Source organism: Myxine glutinosa, chromosome 8 (genome assembly GCF_964187855.1).
Source record: "Myxine glutinosa chromosome 8, kmMyxGlut1.1, whole genome shotgun sequence".
Lineage (NCBI taxonomy): Eukaryota > Metazoa > Chordata > Myxini > Myxiniformes > Myxinidae > Myxine > Myxine glutinosa.
The window spans coordinates 109,981,124-109,996,713 of NC_136268.1; the positions used below are offsets into that span (position 1 = coordinate 109,981,124).

General features: G+C 40.6%; 1 protein-coding gene across 5 annotated transcripts in view; it reads left to right on the top strand.

Moving 5' to 3' along the window:
* The window catches only part of LOC137432837 (uncharacterized), a 42,221-nt gene extending 34,034 nt beyond the window's left edge, over positions 1-8,187 (top strand). For 2 of the 5 annotated variants that reach the window (XM_068125084.2, XM_078783678.1), the window contains exons 7-8: positions 7,411-7,502; positions 7,775-8,179. In XM_068125084.2, the coding sequence (XP_067981185.2) occupies positions 7,411-7,502; positions 7,775-7,882 (200 nt within the window). In that variant the 3' untranslated portion in view covers positions 7,883-8,179. Of the gene's footprint in view, positions 1-7,410; positions 7,503-7,774 lie in introns of all 5 variants that reach the window. The other 3 variants (XM_068125083.2, XM_068125085.2, XM_068125082.2) reach the window with 3 other exon arrangements.
* Positions 8,188-15,590: the final 7,403 nt, after the last annotated feature.

Below are 15,590 nucleotides of genomic sequence, written 5' to 3' on the forward strand. Positions count from 1 at the left end.
AGAGGGAAAGGTAATGGATGAGTGGCTCACAGAAGGTAACACTTGCCTCATCTCAAACGTTGAAAAAACCCAACTACCTCACAAGTGCAGACCAATAACACTGGTCAACAGCCAAATTGGTTCTGACTTATTTTCAACGGTTTCTAACTAATTTGGTGCCCACGAATCCGAATCTGACCTTAAAATTTCGCTATCACGTAACCTTGATGTAGTACATCATAAGTGGGGAAAAAATATTTAGAGCATGCGAATTTCTTGATTAAGTCTCAATAAGTCCATTTGTTGTCACAAAAAATAATATGAACTTTATAAAACATCACAAAAAATAATATGAACTTAAAGTTTTTATTTACATCACATAAAAAATGTAAATCTCCAAAAATAAGATATGAACTTTATAAAATATCACAAAATATAATATGAACTTAAAGTTTTTATTTACATCACATAAAAAAATGTAAATCTCCAAAAATAATATGAACTTTATAAAATGTCACAAAAAATATGAACTTTATAAAATATCACAAAAAATAATATGAACTTTAAGTTTTTATTTACATCACATTAAAAGTGCTTCTGAACTTTACTTTTGCGTTTGTAGGAGCAATCACTTTCACGCTGTAAAGTCCAACAGTAGTCGCCCATCATGTTTGGATTGAATCGGCCTTGATATCGAGTCTCCATGATGGCAATTTCCTGGTGAAACCTTTCTCCATGTTCATCACTGACATCGCCAAGATTTTGTGGAAAGAAGTCCAGATGAGAATGGAAGAAATGTATCTTGAGTGACATTCGAGCACCGAGCCCCTGGTAACTCTTCAACATCTTGTCCACAAGCTCTTCATAATTTGGTGCTCGAAAATTTCCAAGGTAATTGTCAGCAAGAGCCACAAAGCTATCCCAAGCAACGCTTTCCAGCTCAGATAGTCTCGTTACAAAGTCCTGATTCGTGAGTACAAGACGAATTTGACCCGAATTTCGGCTGTGGCTGATATTCCTATGGTATACTGGTTCTCAAAAACTGGATGTGCTAGTGAAAATTGGATATCATAATCGAAATCTACAGCTTCATGTTGGCTGGAATCACTTCAAAATATACGAGAACCATAAAACTTTTAAAATTTTGTTGACAAGTGTAATATGTCTACCAACAACGTACAAACTCCTGACGGGAATCATCACAGATATGATGTACCACCACCTTGCACAACGAGGTGGACTAGTGGCAGAACAGAAGGGATGTAAAATATATTGCAACAGAACAATAGAGCACCTACTACGAAACAAGGCCATACTCAAAAACTGTAAAACTATAAGAACCAAATTGTCCACAGCCTGGATAGACTACAAAAAAAGCTTTTGATAGTGTCCCACATTCATGGATGATAAAATGCATGAAAGTGTACAAGATCAACATGAAATAATCAAACTAATTGAGGAAGCAATGGCGCTCTGGAATACATAATTGATATTTCAGCATTCGGAAGGAAAGATCTAAATACCAGGAGTGAAGATACATCATAGGATCTTCCAGGGTGATAGCTTTTCGCACCTTCTGTTTTGCCTGGCTCTGTATCCACTGAGCAACCTCATTAATGAGTAAGGACATGGATACACCCTGACATTGAATACAATAACATGCAAAGAAACAGGAAAGGGAAGACATCTACTGTTGAATGTTTAAAGCTCTTCACACCAAACGACAAAAAAATGATAGAACAACTGAACATTGGTGAAGCAGTGCTCCGATGACATTCAAATGGAATTTGGCCTACATAAGTGTGCCAAGAGCACATTCGTACAAAGTAGACCAACACAAATGGAAAACAATACCTGTGTAGAACAAGGATGATCCTGTAAACATACCTCTCCCCGAGAAACAAAATCAAAGTGATAAAGCAAGTAGCAGTACCAGTGTTCCAATACATTCGCGGAATAATAAAGTGGCCACAACCGGAAATCGATAAACTCGATATGAAAATGAGGAAACTCTTCACCATCCACAAAATGTTCCACAAAAACCAATGGAGGTAGCAGCCTGATGGAGCTCAACCAAGTGCACAGAATGACAACTGCAGGATTGGCTGAATACATGAAAAGTACAACAGACTACCGAATCCAATTTGTACACAAACACGAAGACAGTAAACCAGAACAGGTATCCCTAATCTACCTTGTAAAAAATGTCCAAACACAGGTGCAAATAGACCGCGGCACACATGAAACTGAAACAGCAATGAATACATTGCAAAAAACGATTGCAAAAAAGACAAAAAGAAAAACAAAACAAACAAGAACAAGAGCAATCAGAGATTGCAAACCCTCGCCAGGATGTATTTTCAGTGGATTTTAAGGCTTTTTTGTTAAAACAAATATGGCGGCCGAAACACGTGATCGATGACGTCATCATTATTATTATTTTTTCTCCACCAATTTATGCCGACATGACGCTCAAGAAATTTCATGTTAATCGGATGAAGTTTTGTACTTGTCGAATTATGACGTCATAATGGAGGCACCTATGACATCATTAACATATTTAATTCCACATGGAGAGTTCTTTACAATGAGCCATGTCTCAATTTTTTCTATTCAGCGCTTTCAGAGATATAGAGGTGCAAAGTTTTTTGGTTTTTCCAAGGTGGCGGGCGAACCACATGACCGATGACGTCATAATTATTTTTTTCTACACCAATTTATGCCTACATGACGATCAATAAATTTCATCTTGATAGGATGAGGTTTTGTACTTGTCGAATTATGACGTCATAATGGAGGCACCTATGACATCATCATTAACATATTTTATTCCCCATGGAAAGTTCTTTGCAATGAGCTATGTCTCAATTTTTTCTATTCAGCTCTTTCTGTGATATAGAGGTGCAACGTTTTTCGATTTTTCCAAGATGGCGGATGAACCACGTGACCTATGACGTCATAATTATTAAAAAATTATACAGGTGGAGTTGCACCTATGGTGAAAATTTCCTGTCAATCGGACCAACGGTTGCAGAGAAAATCATATTTATTCTGTGCGGACAAACAGACAAACAAACGGACTCAAATGCAATACCCTCTCCTCTGGCGAGGGTAAATATCAACAAATGTACACACCGACAACTGGAAAACGACAAAAGAACAGGAATATAAAAAAGAGTTGGGCAGATTGGGGAGTAGACAAAGAAAGCTCCTTGGAATGGCCAAGAAGAGGTCAGCTCAACAAGGATGGAGAACGAGTCATTATAAATGCCCAAGACCAAGGACACTACACCAATGGCTTTAAGAAAATGGTGCGACTGAGTCAATTGGACAAGTGTAGATTCTGCAAAGTAGAAACAGAAATCACGAGTCACCTCCGATAAAAAAAAAACTCAAGTCAGAACAGCTGTACACACAATGGCACAACAAAGTATGTGGAGTAATCCACTGGCACATATGCAAAATATTCAATATCCTAGTCCCAGAAAACTCATGGAAACATGAACCAACAGCGAGCATTGAAAACAAGGATGTATTGCTCACGTATGACCTGCTGATCCCATTGAGCTTGAACATGGAATCCAAAGCATTGTGACCGGATATAGTGCTGAGGTACAAAAAAAGAAAAGACGGCATTGCTAATTGTGGTGTCATTGCCCAGAAACTTTGGTCTGAGCAATGCAGAAATCAAGAAAATGACCAAATACCAGGATTTCAAAAATGAAGTAAAAAGATCCTGGAAGCCAAAGAGTGACAAAATTGTACCAGTGATTAATTGGAGCAATGGGAATGATGAAGAACCTTGCAGTCTCTTAAAAACAATCCCTGGGGATGTTACGACAAACGAACTGCAGTTAGAAGCTGTCCAGGCCTCGGCGACGATCCTCAAAAGAGCCCTCGGAACAAAACTTTGAGAACAAGAAAACGTCACAAACTGGACCATGAATCATGAAACTTACTGAAACGGAGGTAGATCCTTCGAGACCTGGGCGGACCTGGGCGGACTTCTGAGATGGAAAAAAGGAGCTGCAACCACATGCCATTCCAGACAGATGAGAAAACGAGGTTTACCTTGGTTCCGAATTAAACACACTGAATTATAATACAGCAATGTTACAGATGTGCACAGCAATCTTGTAAACAACAAGAACGGCACTCAGTAGAGAGCATTCCTCCGCCAGGTGAACAGTTTACGTTTTGTATCACAGAGTAGACCAGAAAATCACGATACAGAATCACATTCAATCAAAATCATCCGACCACAACTTTATGAGACATCCTGCGATATATCGTTTTTGGCCCTATCTCCAAATGGTGAAGAATCACTTAAAATCATACTAGCTGGATCCGGATCCGGATCTTCACCAAAATTGAATCGATTCTTCCTTATCACACACACAACCGGTCCACCAACTTTCGTCCAATCCCGTAAATACCTTTTTGAGATATCCTGTTATATGTTGGTTTTAGCCAGATTACTCCATGGTGAAGAATCACTTAAAGAATTAAATAATTCTCATATCCGAATCCATATTCAGATCTTCACCAAAATTGAATCGATTCTTCCTGGTCACACACACAACCGGTCCACCAACTTTCGTCCAAACCCGTCCATATATTTTTGAGATATCCTGCTACTACAGTCACGTGAAAAGTAAGTACACCCCATGTAAAGTTTTGACTTTTTCAACATATTTCAACATACAGCTATTTGATCTTCATTTCAACAATATCGATAGATAAAGGTGATATAATAAAACAAATATCATGAAACATTTACATTTTGTAGTCCATTGTATAATTTAAATAAACATAAATGCAAATTTCGCATGTGGAAAAAGTAAGTACACCCTTGGCTCTAATATATGGTATTGCCCCCTTTGGCAGAAACAACCTCAAGTAGGCGTTTATTATAACTGTCTACTATTCTCTGACATCGACTGGGAGAAATTTTTGCCCACTCCTCCATGCAGAATTCTTTCAGCTGTGCCATGTTTGAGGGGTTTCTTGCATGCACAGCTCGTTTCAAATCTCCCCACAACATCTCGATGGGATTTAGATTCGGGCTTTGACTTGGCCATTCCAGAACCCTCCATTTCTTTCTTTTCAGCCATTCCTTGGTGGATTTACTGGTATGTTTCGGGTCATTGTCATGTTGCAAGGTCCACCTTCGGTTGAGCTTCAACTTTCCGGCAGATGGCCTCACATTATCCTCAAGCACCCTCTGGTACAATGAAGAATTCATAGTGGATTCTATAATGGTGAGCTGCCCCGGCCCTGATGCAGCAAAGCTGCCCCAAACCATAATATTTCCACCACCATGCTTTACAGTTGGTATCAGGTTCTTGTGGTCAAATTCTGTCTTTGGTTTTTGCCAAACATGTCTTCTGGTACTGTGGCCAAATAGCTCTACCTTTGACTCATCTGTCCAGAGCACTTTGTTCCAGAAGTGCTGGTCTTTGCCTCGGTGTTCATTGGCACAATTTAGTCTTGCCCTGATGTTCTTTCTGGACAGCAAAGGTTTCCTCCTGGCACACCTCCCATGTAGATCAAATTTGTGCAGCCTCTTTCTAATGGTAGACTCGTGCACTTTGACATCAACAGCGGCAAGAGCTATGTGTAGGTCCTGTGATGACATTCTGGGGTTCTTAGAAACTTCTTTCAGCATCTTGCGGTCTGCTCTCGGGCTGAACTTGCTGGGAGGCCTGGCCTGAACAAGTTGGCAGTTGTTTGGAATCTTCTCCGCTTGTAGATGATCTTCCGGACAGTCGAATGATTGATTTCAAATTGTTTGGAGACCTTTTTAAATCCCCTCCCAGACTCGTAGGCATCTATAACCTTCTTTCTTTAGGCCTCAGAGAGCTCTTTTGATCTGGGCATGGTGACGCCGCACACTTCAACAACAAAGAGCAAACCAAACTAAATGTCTGAAGTTTAAATAAGACAGATTCCTCCAAGATCCTCTCTAACGATGTTCTAATCATTTGCACCTGAGCTGGTGCACCTAATTCTAATTTTAGGTATTTGAAGTAGTGATAAATGTAGGGGTGTACTTACTTTTTCCACATGCAAAATTTCCATTTATGTTTATTTAAATGATACAATGGACTACAAAATGTAAATGTTTCATGATATTTGTTATATTATATCACCTTTATCTGTATAATAATAGCGTAAGGACTCGACTTTGTTATCCTTTTTACGCCGCACCCAGTGACCTGATGCCCACGGCACTAATGGATTTACGAACTGCACTCTTTGTTTATCACATGCAGCCACACTCGAAAAATCTGAATTAGCCGACGTTGGGGCCCAAAAGCATCCGATGAACTGCCGATACGACGCCATCTTATGACGCCATCGTATTGGCGTCTGCTGGGCGAAGGCAAAGCAAGCCGTCCGCTGATTAGACAGGCGAAGGCGAAAGCAAGCCGTCCACTGAGTGGACAATCCAGAGCATGCATTTGTGCCGGTGTCGGCGATCGTTGTTCATATATGCACTCTTCATTCTCATCTTTCTTCCTAACTCTTACTCGGACAAGCAAATCCCCTATGCCATCCATAATGGTACAATCTATCCATACACCGCATCCTCCCTTCCGTGGATGTTCCACGGGTTTCGGCTAGTCTATCAATATTGTTGAAATGAAGATCAAACAGCTGTATGTTGAAATATGTTGAAAAAGTCAAAACTTTACATGGGGTGTACTTACTTTTTCAGCTGACTGTATATGTTGGTTTTAGCCCTATCACTCGATGGTGAAGAATCACTTAAAAAATTAAATAATCCTCATATCCGAATCCATATTCAGATCTTCACCAAAATTGAATCGATTCTTCCTTGTCTCACACCCAACCGGTCCACCAACTTTCGTCCAAACCCATCCATACCTTTTTGAGATATCCTGCTTTTGAGATATCCCTATCTCTTAAAATCACTTAAAATTCTAGTAGCCGGATTCGAATCCAGATCTTCACCAAAATCTAATCATTTTGTCCTTGTCACATACGCTACATCCCTGCCAAATTTCGTCCGAATCCGTCTACAAATTTTTGAAATATTTTGTTCACAAACAAACAGACAGATAGGGGTGAAAACATAACCTCCATCCACCTTCGGTGGCGGAGGTAACAACAAACATTCGTTGTGCCAAACATTAGATTACAACACGATACCGCATTGAACGACTGAGTAACCTTTACACCGTGACATGATGGCAGTTGTAAGGAGAAATCAACTCTCGCAGATATTGAACCGATGACTCAATTGATGGCTGACCTTCACCCCACTGAGATAGCCAGCTGTTTTGCCTTTAGCCTAGTACTAAATGACCCTTTCTCTCTGTAGCATCTTCGTTCATCTCCATTGTAGAGATTATGTCATCATTTGTATATTCAGTGTGGAAACCGTGTGCTTTATTTGTGTTACAGAAATGAGACAAAGTGAAGCTCCCCGAGTCCAGGCCGACACAGAACATGAGCATGAGGCAAGCAAAGAGCAGACTGCGGAGTACTCGGGGCCGGTGAGATGTGTGGCTTTTTGTACAAGCTTTGTTCAACAGATTTGCTGTCATACACTGAACATACCAGGATATAGCTTCATATCCAATGGAAACGGTGACACTTGTTTCTCCCTCAAAGCTTGTCTCGTTATACGGCTGGGGCATAACAGGTGACCTCTATGGGCATCCTCTATCACCTCTCACTCATCCGCCGGAGATCAAAACTTGATGGTGTAGTCTTCCCGATCCCAAATACCGACCGACTTGACTCCGTGTCATCCTATTGTGCGCAGACGGAGTTGCACTACGCAGACCTGGACCTTCCTTCTGCTCACAACCAGTATCATCACATCGCCGCCAGCACCGTGTATGCGCAGCTTGCATTCGCAAAGCCAAGTTAGCATTCAGTGGCTTTCCATCGCCGACCTTCGCCCTCCATGATCGTCTCCTCATACATACGTTGCTGGTTCTTCAATCAAACCAACCTTAACAGGAGAACTGAATTACCAAAACACCCTGTTTTTTTAATTCAAATTACTGTTCTGTAACTTTAATCAACTTTCACTGGAACAAGGTCTTATGACCACGAGGCTGCAAGTAATTATCATGGAGCTAAAATATCACTTTAACATTTATACAATACTTTTATGTACACATCACACAGTATGTATAGTGGGCCTAAATAAACAGTACAGTACAAAATATTAAACAGTACTGTTGTATATGTACACAGAACATTACTATATATATATATATATATATATATATATATATATATATATATATATATATATATATATATATATATATATATATATATATATATATATATATATATGTACAGTATATTGCTCATATATAAAATATATAAACTGTATATATATATATATATATACACATATTGCTTATATATACATATTGCTTATATATACACTGTATATATATCTATCTATATCTATATATCACATATATATACTGTATATATATATATATATATATATATATATATATATATATATATATATATATATATATATATATATATATATATATATACATATATACATATATATATATATATATATATATATATATATATATATATATATATATATATATACATACATATACATACACACACAGACACAGACACACACACACACACACACACACACACACACACACACACACACACACACACACACACACACACACACAGTCTACAGTGCTCTATATTACACAGTAAAGTATATATGTATGCAGTACTTTATGTTGCACAGTAATGGATATGTACATAGTAATTTATATGTACAGAGTATACAATACTGTATATACACACTGAATACTGCGCTGTATATATTGTTGCGTAGATGGCTTCTCGGGGAATGTATAGCTTAGAAATAGTTATTTCTTTTATTGCATGTTTTAGCGTAAGAGTGAGGTAAAACAATAGGACGTCATAGTGCATTATGCAGACATGAAATGGATACTGTGCCGGATCGGTACCATGCCCGTGATTAACGGATAGATGTTATTGAGTGGCTGTGAATTGATACATTTGAAATCGCTTCTCCAATTGATTGGTGTACCGTATCGAACGGTACAGCATCCTGTCATTTTTAAACGAACTGTGAGCTACTGTGTGCTCATTTGATAAGCGACTGGCGGATAAAAATTGAAGCTTTTCATACTTGTCTGGTCCTGACAAAATTAAGTTTCCAACAAAATACAGTGAGTCCCCAGGTTATAAATGGATTCCGCTCCGAACAATTGTTCATACAGCAATTAAATTGATCTGCTGCAGACTCTGTGTTATAATAAACGGTGATATCTGACACTTCAAATATATATTTAACTGACGCTTTGACGCGCTTGGGTGGGCACACCTGGAACGTATGACTTCAAGAAGTACTTGACCAGGAAGGAGGTACAGCATATTTTTAACTTTTTAACCTCAGTGTACGAGCGATTGTGTTTTCCTTTGTTCCTGCAGGTGTTTCTAAAGCAATTGGTTATTAGTCCCCTACCGGTGGACACCGGAGGGGACTATAGGTTTGCACGCCGTCCCTCCGTCCGTCAGTCTGTCAGTCCGTCAGTCCGTCAGTCCGTCACGCAAAGAACAGTTTTCCGGACTTTTTTTCTAAACGCTTAATGCTAATGATTTCAAACTTGGCACATGGTTTCCTCATGATAAGTTACAGATCAAGTTCGAACTTCACGACGTTTCGATCATTTTTGACAAAGTTATGGCACTTTGAACTTTGGGAATTCTGATAATTCTGATGATCCTTAACTCAGTGCCATTTTAAGTTTTAATTTCCTTTAAAAAAGATTTTCTCTGCAATAATAGGACCGATTGAGATCAAATTATTTTCACCATAGGAGGGACTCGGTCTGTAGAATTTTAATGGTAATTAGGACGTCACAGGTCACGTGGTTCGGCCGCCATATTGTTTTTCGTGAAAACACGAAAACCCCTTTTTCTCTGCAACGGCTGAACAGATCGAGGCCAAACTTTGCAGGCAGAATCGCATACCCATGACGAACAAAAACGTCAGCGAGCATGACGTCATGCGTCACATGGTTTCAGAGTTATGACGTTTTTAAGCATGAACCTTTAAAACCGAGCCCCTCCCTCATTTTTGATCCAATCGAGGGGAAACTTCACAGATCTGTTCCGCATGTCAGTCTACTAAAATGTCCTTTTGGAATTTGCGATAGATCACGTGGTGTGGCAGATATCGTTAATTAAACGAAAATATTTTTTAAAATGGATATCTCTTGAATCGCTTTATTGATCGACGTGACACTTCAAACTATAGTAGAAGTCATGAAGGGTAACAAGTATGCAAAATTTCAAGATGATTGGATGTACGATCTGGAAGCTAGAAGTTGTTATTGCATGAAGAAGAAGAGGCGTCAATTGTGCGGATTTAATTATTTATCACATGTACAGACTGAAAGCATCGTTGGACACGACCTGTCGCGGTCATTTTAACCTCAAATAAAATTCTAATTTAAGATTTGTCAATAGCTGAGGTATATTAACAAACGAATAAAACAGATTTGGTCAAATTCTGACTTTTTTAACTCGATCGCATTTGACAGAGTTGTGACAAGCTGAGGAAGAAGAAACCTCACATTGGCTTCTCCAATGTGCCATAAAAAAATGGATATCTCTTGAATCGCCAGTAACTCAGACCGTGAGTTGGTAATAATTTATATAATTCACACAGTGCAATACGTGCAGGCCGCTCCACGGAGCGACCTTGGGGGCTTATCAACGAGGCGAGGCGTGACACACGTGTCTCAGCATACCTCAGATCAAGTTTGAAAACCAGCATCAACCGTGCATAAATTTGCATATTCGATCATTTTTGACAAAGTTATGGCAGTTTGAACTTTGGTAGGGGACATGTATTGCAGCGCAATACTCAGAATGCTTGTTTTACATGAATCGGGTGTGCTTTTTTAAGGTTATGTTTGTTCTCTTTGTGAGTTGCAAAGCAAAATAAATTCAATAACACCCAATTTCCGAGCTGTTTGCTGCATTAACATGTTTTTGAAATTACCGAGCTAAATTTTTTCTACCCGTCACACGACGATTGCCAGCTGTTCATAAAGAACAAGCATTCTGAGTATTGCGCTGCTTGAGTATTGCCCCTACCGGCAGTCTGTCGTCCGGAAAACTGTTAGGGAAATTACCAAAGTTCAAAGTGCCATAACTTTGTCAAAAATGATCGAAACGTCGTGCAGTTCGAACTTGATCTGTAACTTATCATGAGGAAACCTTGTACCAAGTTTGAAATCATTAGCATTAAGAGTTTAGAAAAAAAGTCCGGGAAACTGTTCTTTGCGTGACGGATGGACAGACTGACAGACAGACTGAGACTGACAGACTGACAGACGGAGGGACGGAGTGCAAACCTATAGTCCCCTCCGGTGTACACCGGTAGGGGACTAATAATGTTTATGCACATCTCCTTAATACGTATATAATTCAATGGGTTTTTTTTTGTTTATTGAAATTCACCTTAAACAAGGGTTAAAATAAACTCAGGGTTTTGGGTTGTATACAGTAGAGTACTGTTATCAGTAATCGGCATTCACAATGACTCCAATTGGCCAATGCCGATTACCAAAAAATTGCCGATATCAGCCTGCACCGATTACTGATACCGATATCGGCCAGGCACTAATACAGTGTATATATATATATATATATATATATATATATATATATATATATATATATATATATATATTGTTGCGGATATGAGGACTGTATATTTTTTTGATTGTGTGAATTATTATTGTTTATTCTGCGCCTCCTGCCTCCGGAGCTGTGTAAAGGTCAAAGAGCATCCCATAATTAGTCCATAAAGCATCCACACCACAGCCAATCATAGAATACCCCTGTTCAATAGTTATATCTTATTATGTGTTTTTAGGGTAAGGCTGTGTCTCCCATTAATTGAAATACTCCATTGCACCAGTGAAAGAGATAGATTCCCTTCATTCCCACTCCCAACACTTCCATTCCCCCCTTTTCGTCAATTGCAATTTGCATTGCCAACTGCATGTTGGGCGGTTTTCCCTTCATCCGCCATTGACCACGAGGCAGGGTTGGGGAAGAAAGGCGTGTCTCCACCTCGTCATAGAGGGGAGGAGTGAGCCAGCCCCGAACAACCAACCGAGCACGAGGGGTTTGGTCTGAGAGGGCGGAGGAAGAGCGATCGGGGAGGTTCGCAAAGGTTCAAGGGTGGGGCTATATATAACCCATGAGAGACGCCCCCACCAGAGATGAGCTTTTACAGAGGAGAGACGAGTACAGGGGAAGGAGCTGGGTCGTCAGAGCAAGAGCGCGTGGAGAGGTCCATGACAAGAGCTGAGTTGGTCGTCAGGGGTGGTCAGTGGTTGCGTTGAGTGGTTGCGTTGGAGAAAGAGTGGTTGGACAAACAAAAGAGAGAGGAGAGAACCCGTCACGCGAGAGAACCCGTCACGCCAGACCCCCCACCAGCAGCGTTGGCTTGGCTCCACCAAGCAGCTCCGACCCGCTACCCCGCGCACACGACAGGATCGGTGGCATCGGCGGCCGTCGAGGTCCAGCCCGACGTCCCGTGTGGGATCAAACTCCAGCCAGCTCCGGGCCTTCCTCCAGCCACCCACCTCCTGTCATTCCTGCCTGCAATTTCCATCCATTTGCGTACGTGAGTTTGTTTTGTTCGTGCTGTCCTGGGTAGTAACAATAAGTCTGTATAAGCTAAAGATTGCACTGTGTCACCTGCGTCTCATGTCCCTGTAAATAAACGTGACTGCTTGCTTCCTACTTATATGTGTAAATAATAAATCCAATTACTCTTCTGTACGTCTTCTTGTCTTCTTCTCTCTTCCTTCTCTTTCGGTCGCTTTAGAGGTTTCCCGATTGAATATCTGTGGTGCGATCTGGTCAACGTTGGGGGAGTCGGGCCAATTGGGGATCCTGTAACGGTCGCGGTGGACCACCCGCTCGGCCCATCATAACATCTAAACCGCGATCAGTAACAATATATATATATATATATATATATATATATATATATATATATATATATATATATATATATCAGTCACTTTTTCGATTTCATACCATCAGTGGTGAACCGCCATTTAGGTATCCCATCCAGCTATGCTGTACCTTAATGGGAGCAATAAGTGCCATCTGCCACATGGCACATTACCTCTGGTATCCACTCATTATATGGAATCCCCTGGATGCAGCCGGGAGCAAACCAATCCAAATATATGTGCAGTGCTCCAGCTTTCAATGAGCGCAAGTAATGACGTCAGTGCCATGTACATACGCTCTGCCTGTCAAGCTCTCAAGAGAACCCTCTGACAGAGCAGAATTTTGATCTTAGTTCAGATACTGTCATAAGTGTATGTAAAACTCACAGTTACCGACCTGGTTTCTCCCTTTTTTGGGGCTCATCAGGGCAACGCAGTGAGTATTGCATACACTTATGACTCTGAAAACCTTTCGGTTATAAATTCGGTTATATAACCTTTCGGTTATACTCTGCCATAAAGCCCAGATCGGTGGAGTGTTTCAGTGATGGTTGTCCTTCTGGAAGTTTCTCCCATCTCCACACAGGATCTCTGGAGCTCAGCCAGAGTGACCATCGGGTTCTTGGTCACCTCTCTTGCCAAGGCCCTTCTCCCCCGATTGCTCAGTTTGGCCGGGCGGCCAGCTCGAGGAAGAGTCCTCGTTGTTCCAAACTTCCTCCATTTAAGAATTATGGAGGCCACTGTGCTCTTGGGAACCTTCAATGCAGCAGAATTTTTTTTGAAGGCTTCCCCAGATCTGTGCCTCGACACAATCCTGTCTCTGAGCTCTGCAGGCAGTTCCTTCGACCTCATGGCTTGTTTTTCCTCTGATATGCATTGTCAGCTCTGAGACCTTATATAGACAGGTGTGTGCCTTTCCAAATCATGTCCAATCAATTGAATTTACCACAAGTGGACTCCATTCAAGGTGTAGAAACATCTCAAAGATGATCAAGAGAAATGGGAGGCACCTGAGCTAAATTTCAAGTGTCATAGCAAAGGGTCTGAATACATATGTCAATGTGATATTTCAGTTTTTTCTTTTTAATAAATTTGCAAAACTTTCTAAAATCCTGTTTTCCCTTTGTCATTATGGGGTATTGAGTGCAGATTGATGAGGGAAAAAATGAATTTAAACGATCTCAGCATAAGGTTGCAACATAACAAAATGTGAAAAAAGTGAAGGGGTCTGAATACTTTCTGAATGCACTGTATATATATATGTGTGTGTGTATATATATATATATATATATTGTTATGGAAGTTGCCTCTGGATAACTCCAGAGGATGGCGTGTCTTTGAGAGACCACAGATTCAGTCTGTAACACTCAACTCTGGGTGGATCTTCGCACCCAAGGTCGGTTTAATGTGCCGTCGAGTCGAACGAGGCAGAGGGAACCATGCCGGTGACTATGCGGCGGTTAATGGATTGGCTCAGCGAACGAACACCACAAGCTGCATTATGTGGGCTACCATTACAATTACAACCTCGGTCCAGTCTCCCTGAGAATGCTATTTCAGACAAACCACAAGCAGGATACATCGGGACACATGCAACAATTGAATGAATTTTTTTACAGAAGCGAGTGACAAATGACTGGAGGAATTATGAGGAGAAATAAAATCGAGAAAATGCTGGGAGAAATTCAAATGCCAAAACAGTGGAAAAATTCAGGTTCAAAAAGTGGCAGGAAAACTCAGGTACATAACAACAACAACAACATGCATTTTAAGGCCATTTTCCCTGCTAGAGCGGGGGTTAGCCTTGCGGTCCCCATGAAAATCTTCTCTATTTTGCCCTATTTTCTGCATCTCTCCTTGTTAACCCCCTTGCCCGCATTTCTTCTTCCACCATCTTTAGCCAAGTCTTTCTCAGTCTTCCCCATCTTCTACTTCCTTCTACATTCATTTCCATCACTCTTCTCAACCAGTCACTTTCATCCTTCCTCAACACATGACCAAACCATCTCAACCTGTTCCTCTTCACAGCATCAATTACAGGCTCTATTCCCATCATCTTTCGCAATTCATCATTTGTCTTCCTCTCTCTCAACGATACTCCACACATCCATCGAACCATTCGCATTTCCACCCTTTCCAACCTTCAGGTACATATTCAGGTACATAAATGGCAGGAAAAAATAATCAAATACAAAAATGGTGGGAAACAATTAAGGCATTAGCATTTCAGGCAATTTAAGCAACATATACATTTACATTTACATAAAAACACATATACATTTTCCATTACCACCACTACATGAACATACATACCTGCCTTGGAGCACTTAAACAATCACTTAACACAAAATGCGCTACTGGATCCAATACACCTGAAGAATGACACAGAGAGGTTGGGTTAGGGGTAGAGAATGTCAGTGATGAAATTAGGGTAAGAATGGGGACTTTTGCCGTGCCCGTGGCACACCTTCAGCAACTCCGGGTTGAGGCCACTGGCCCACTCGCTGCTCAGCAGTTTGAGTTCAGTCCGAAACCGCTAATGGGATTGTGACCAAACTTGGC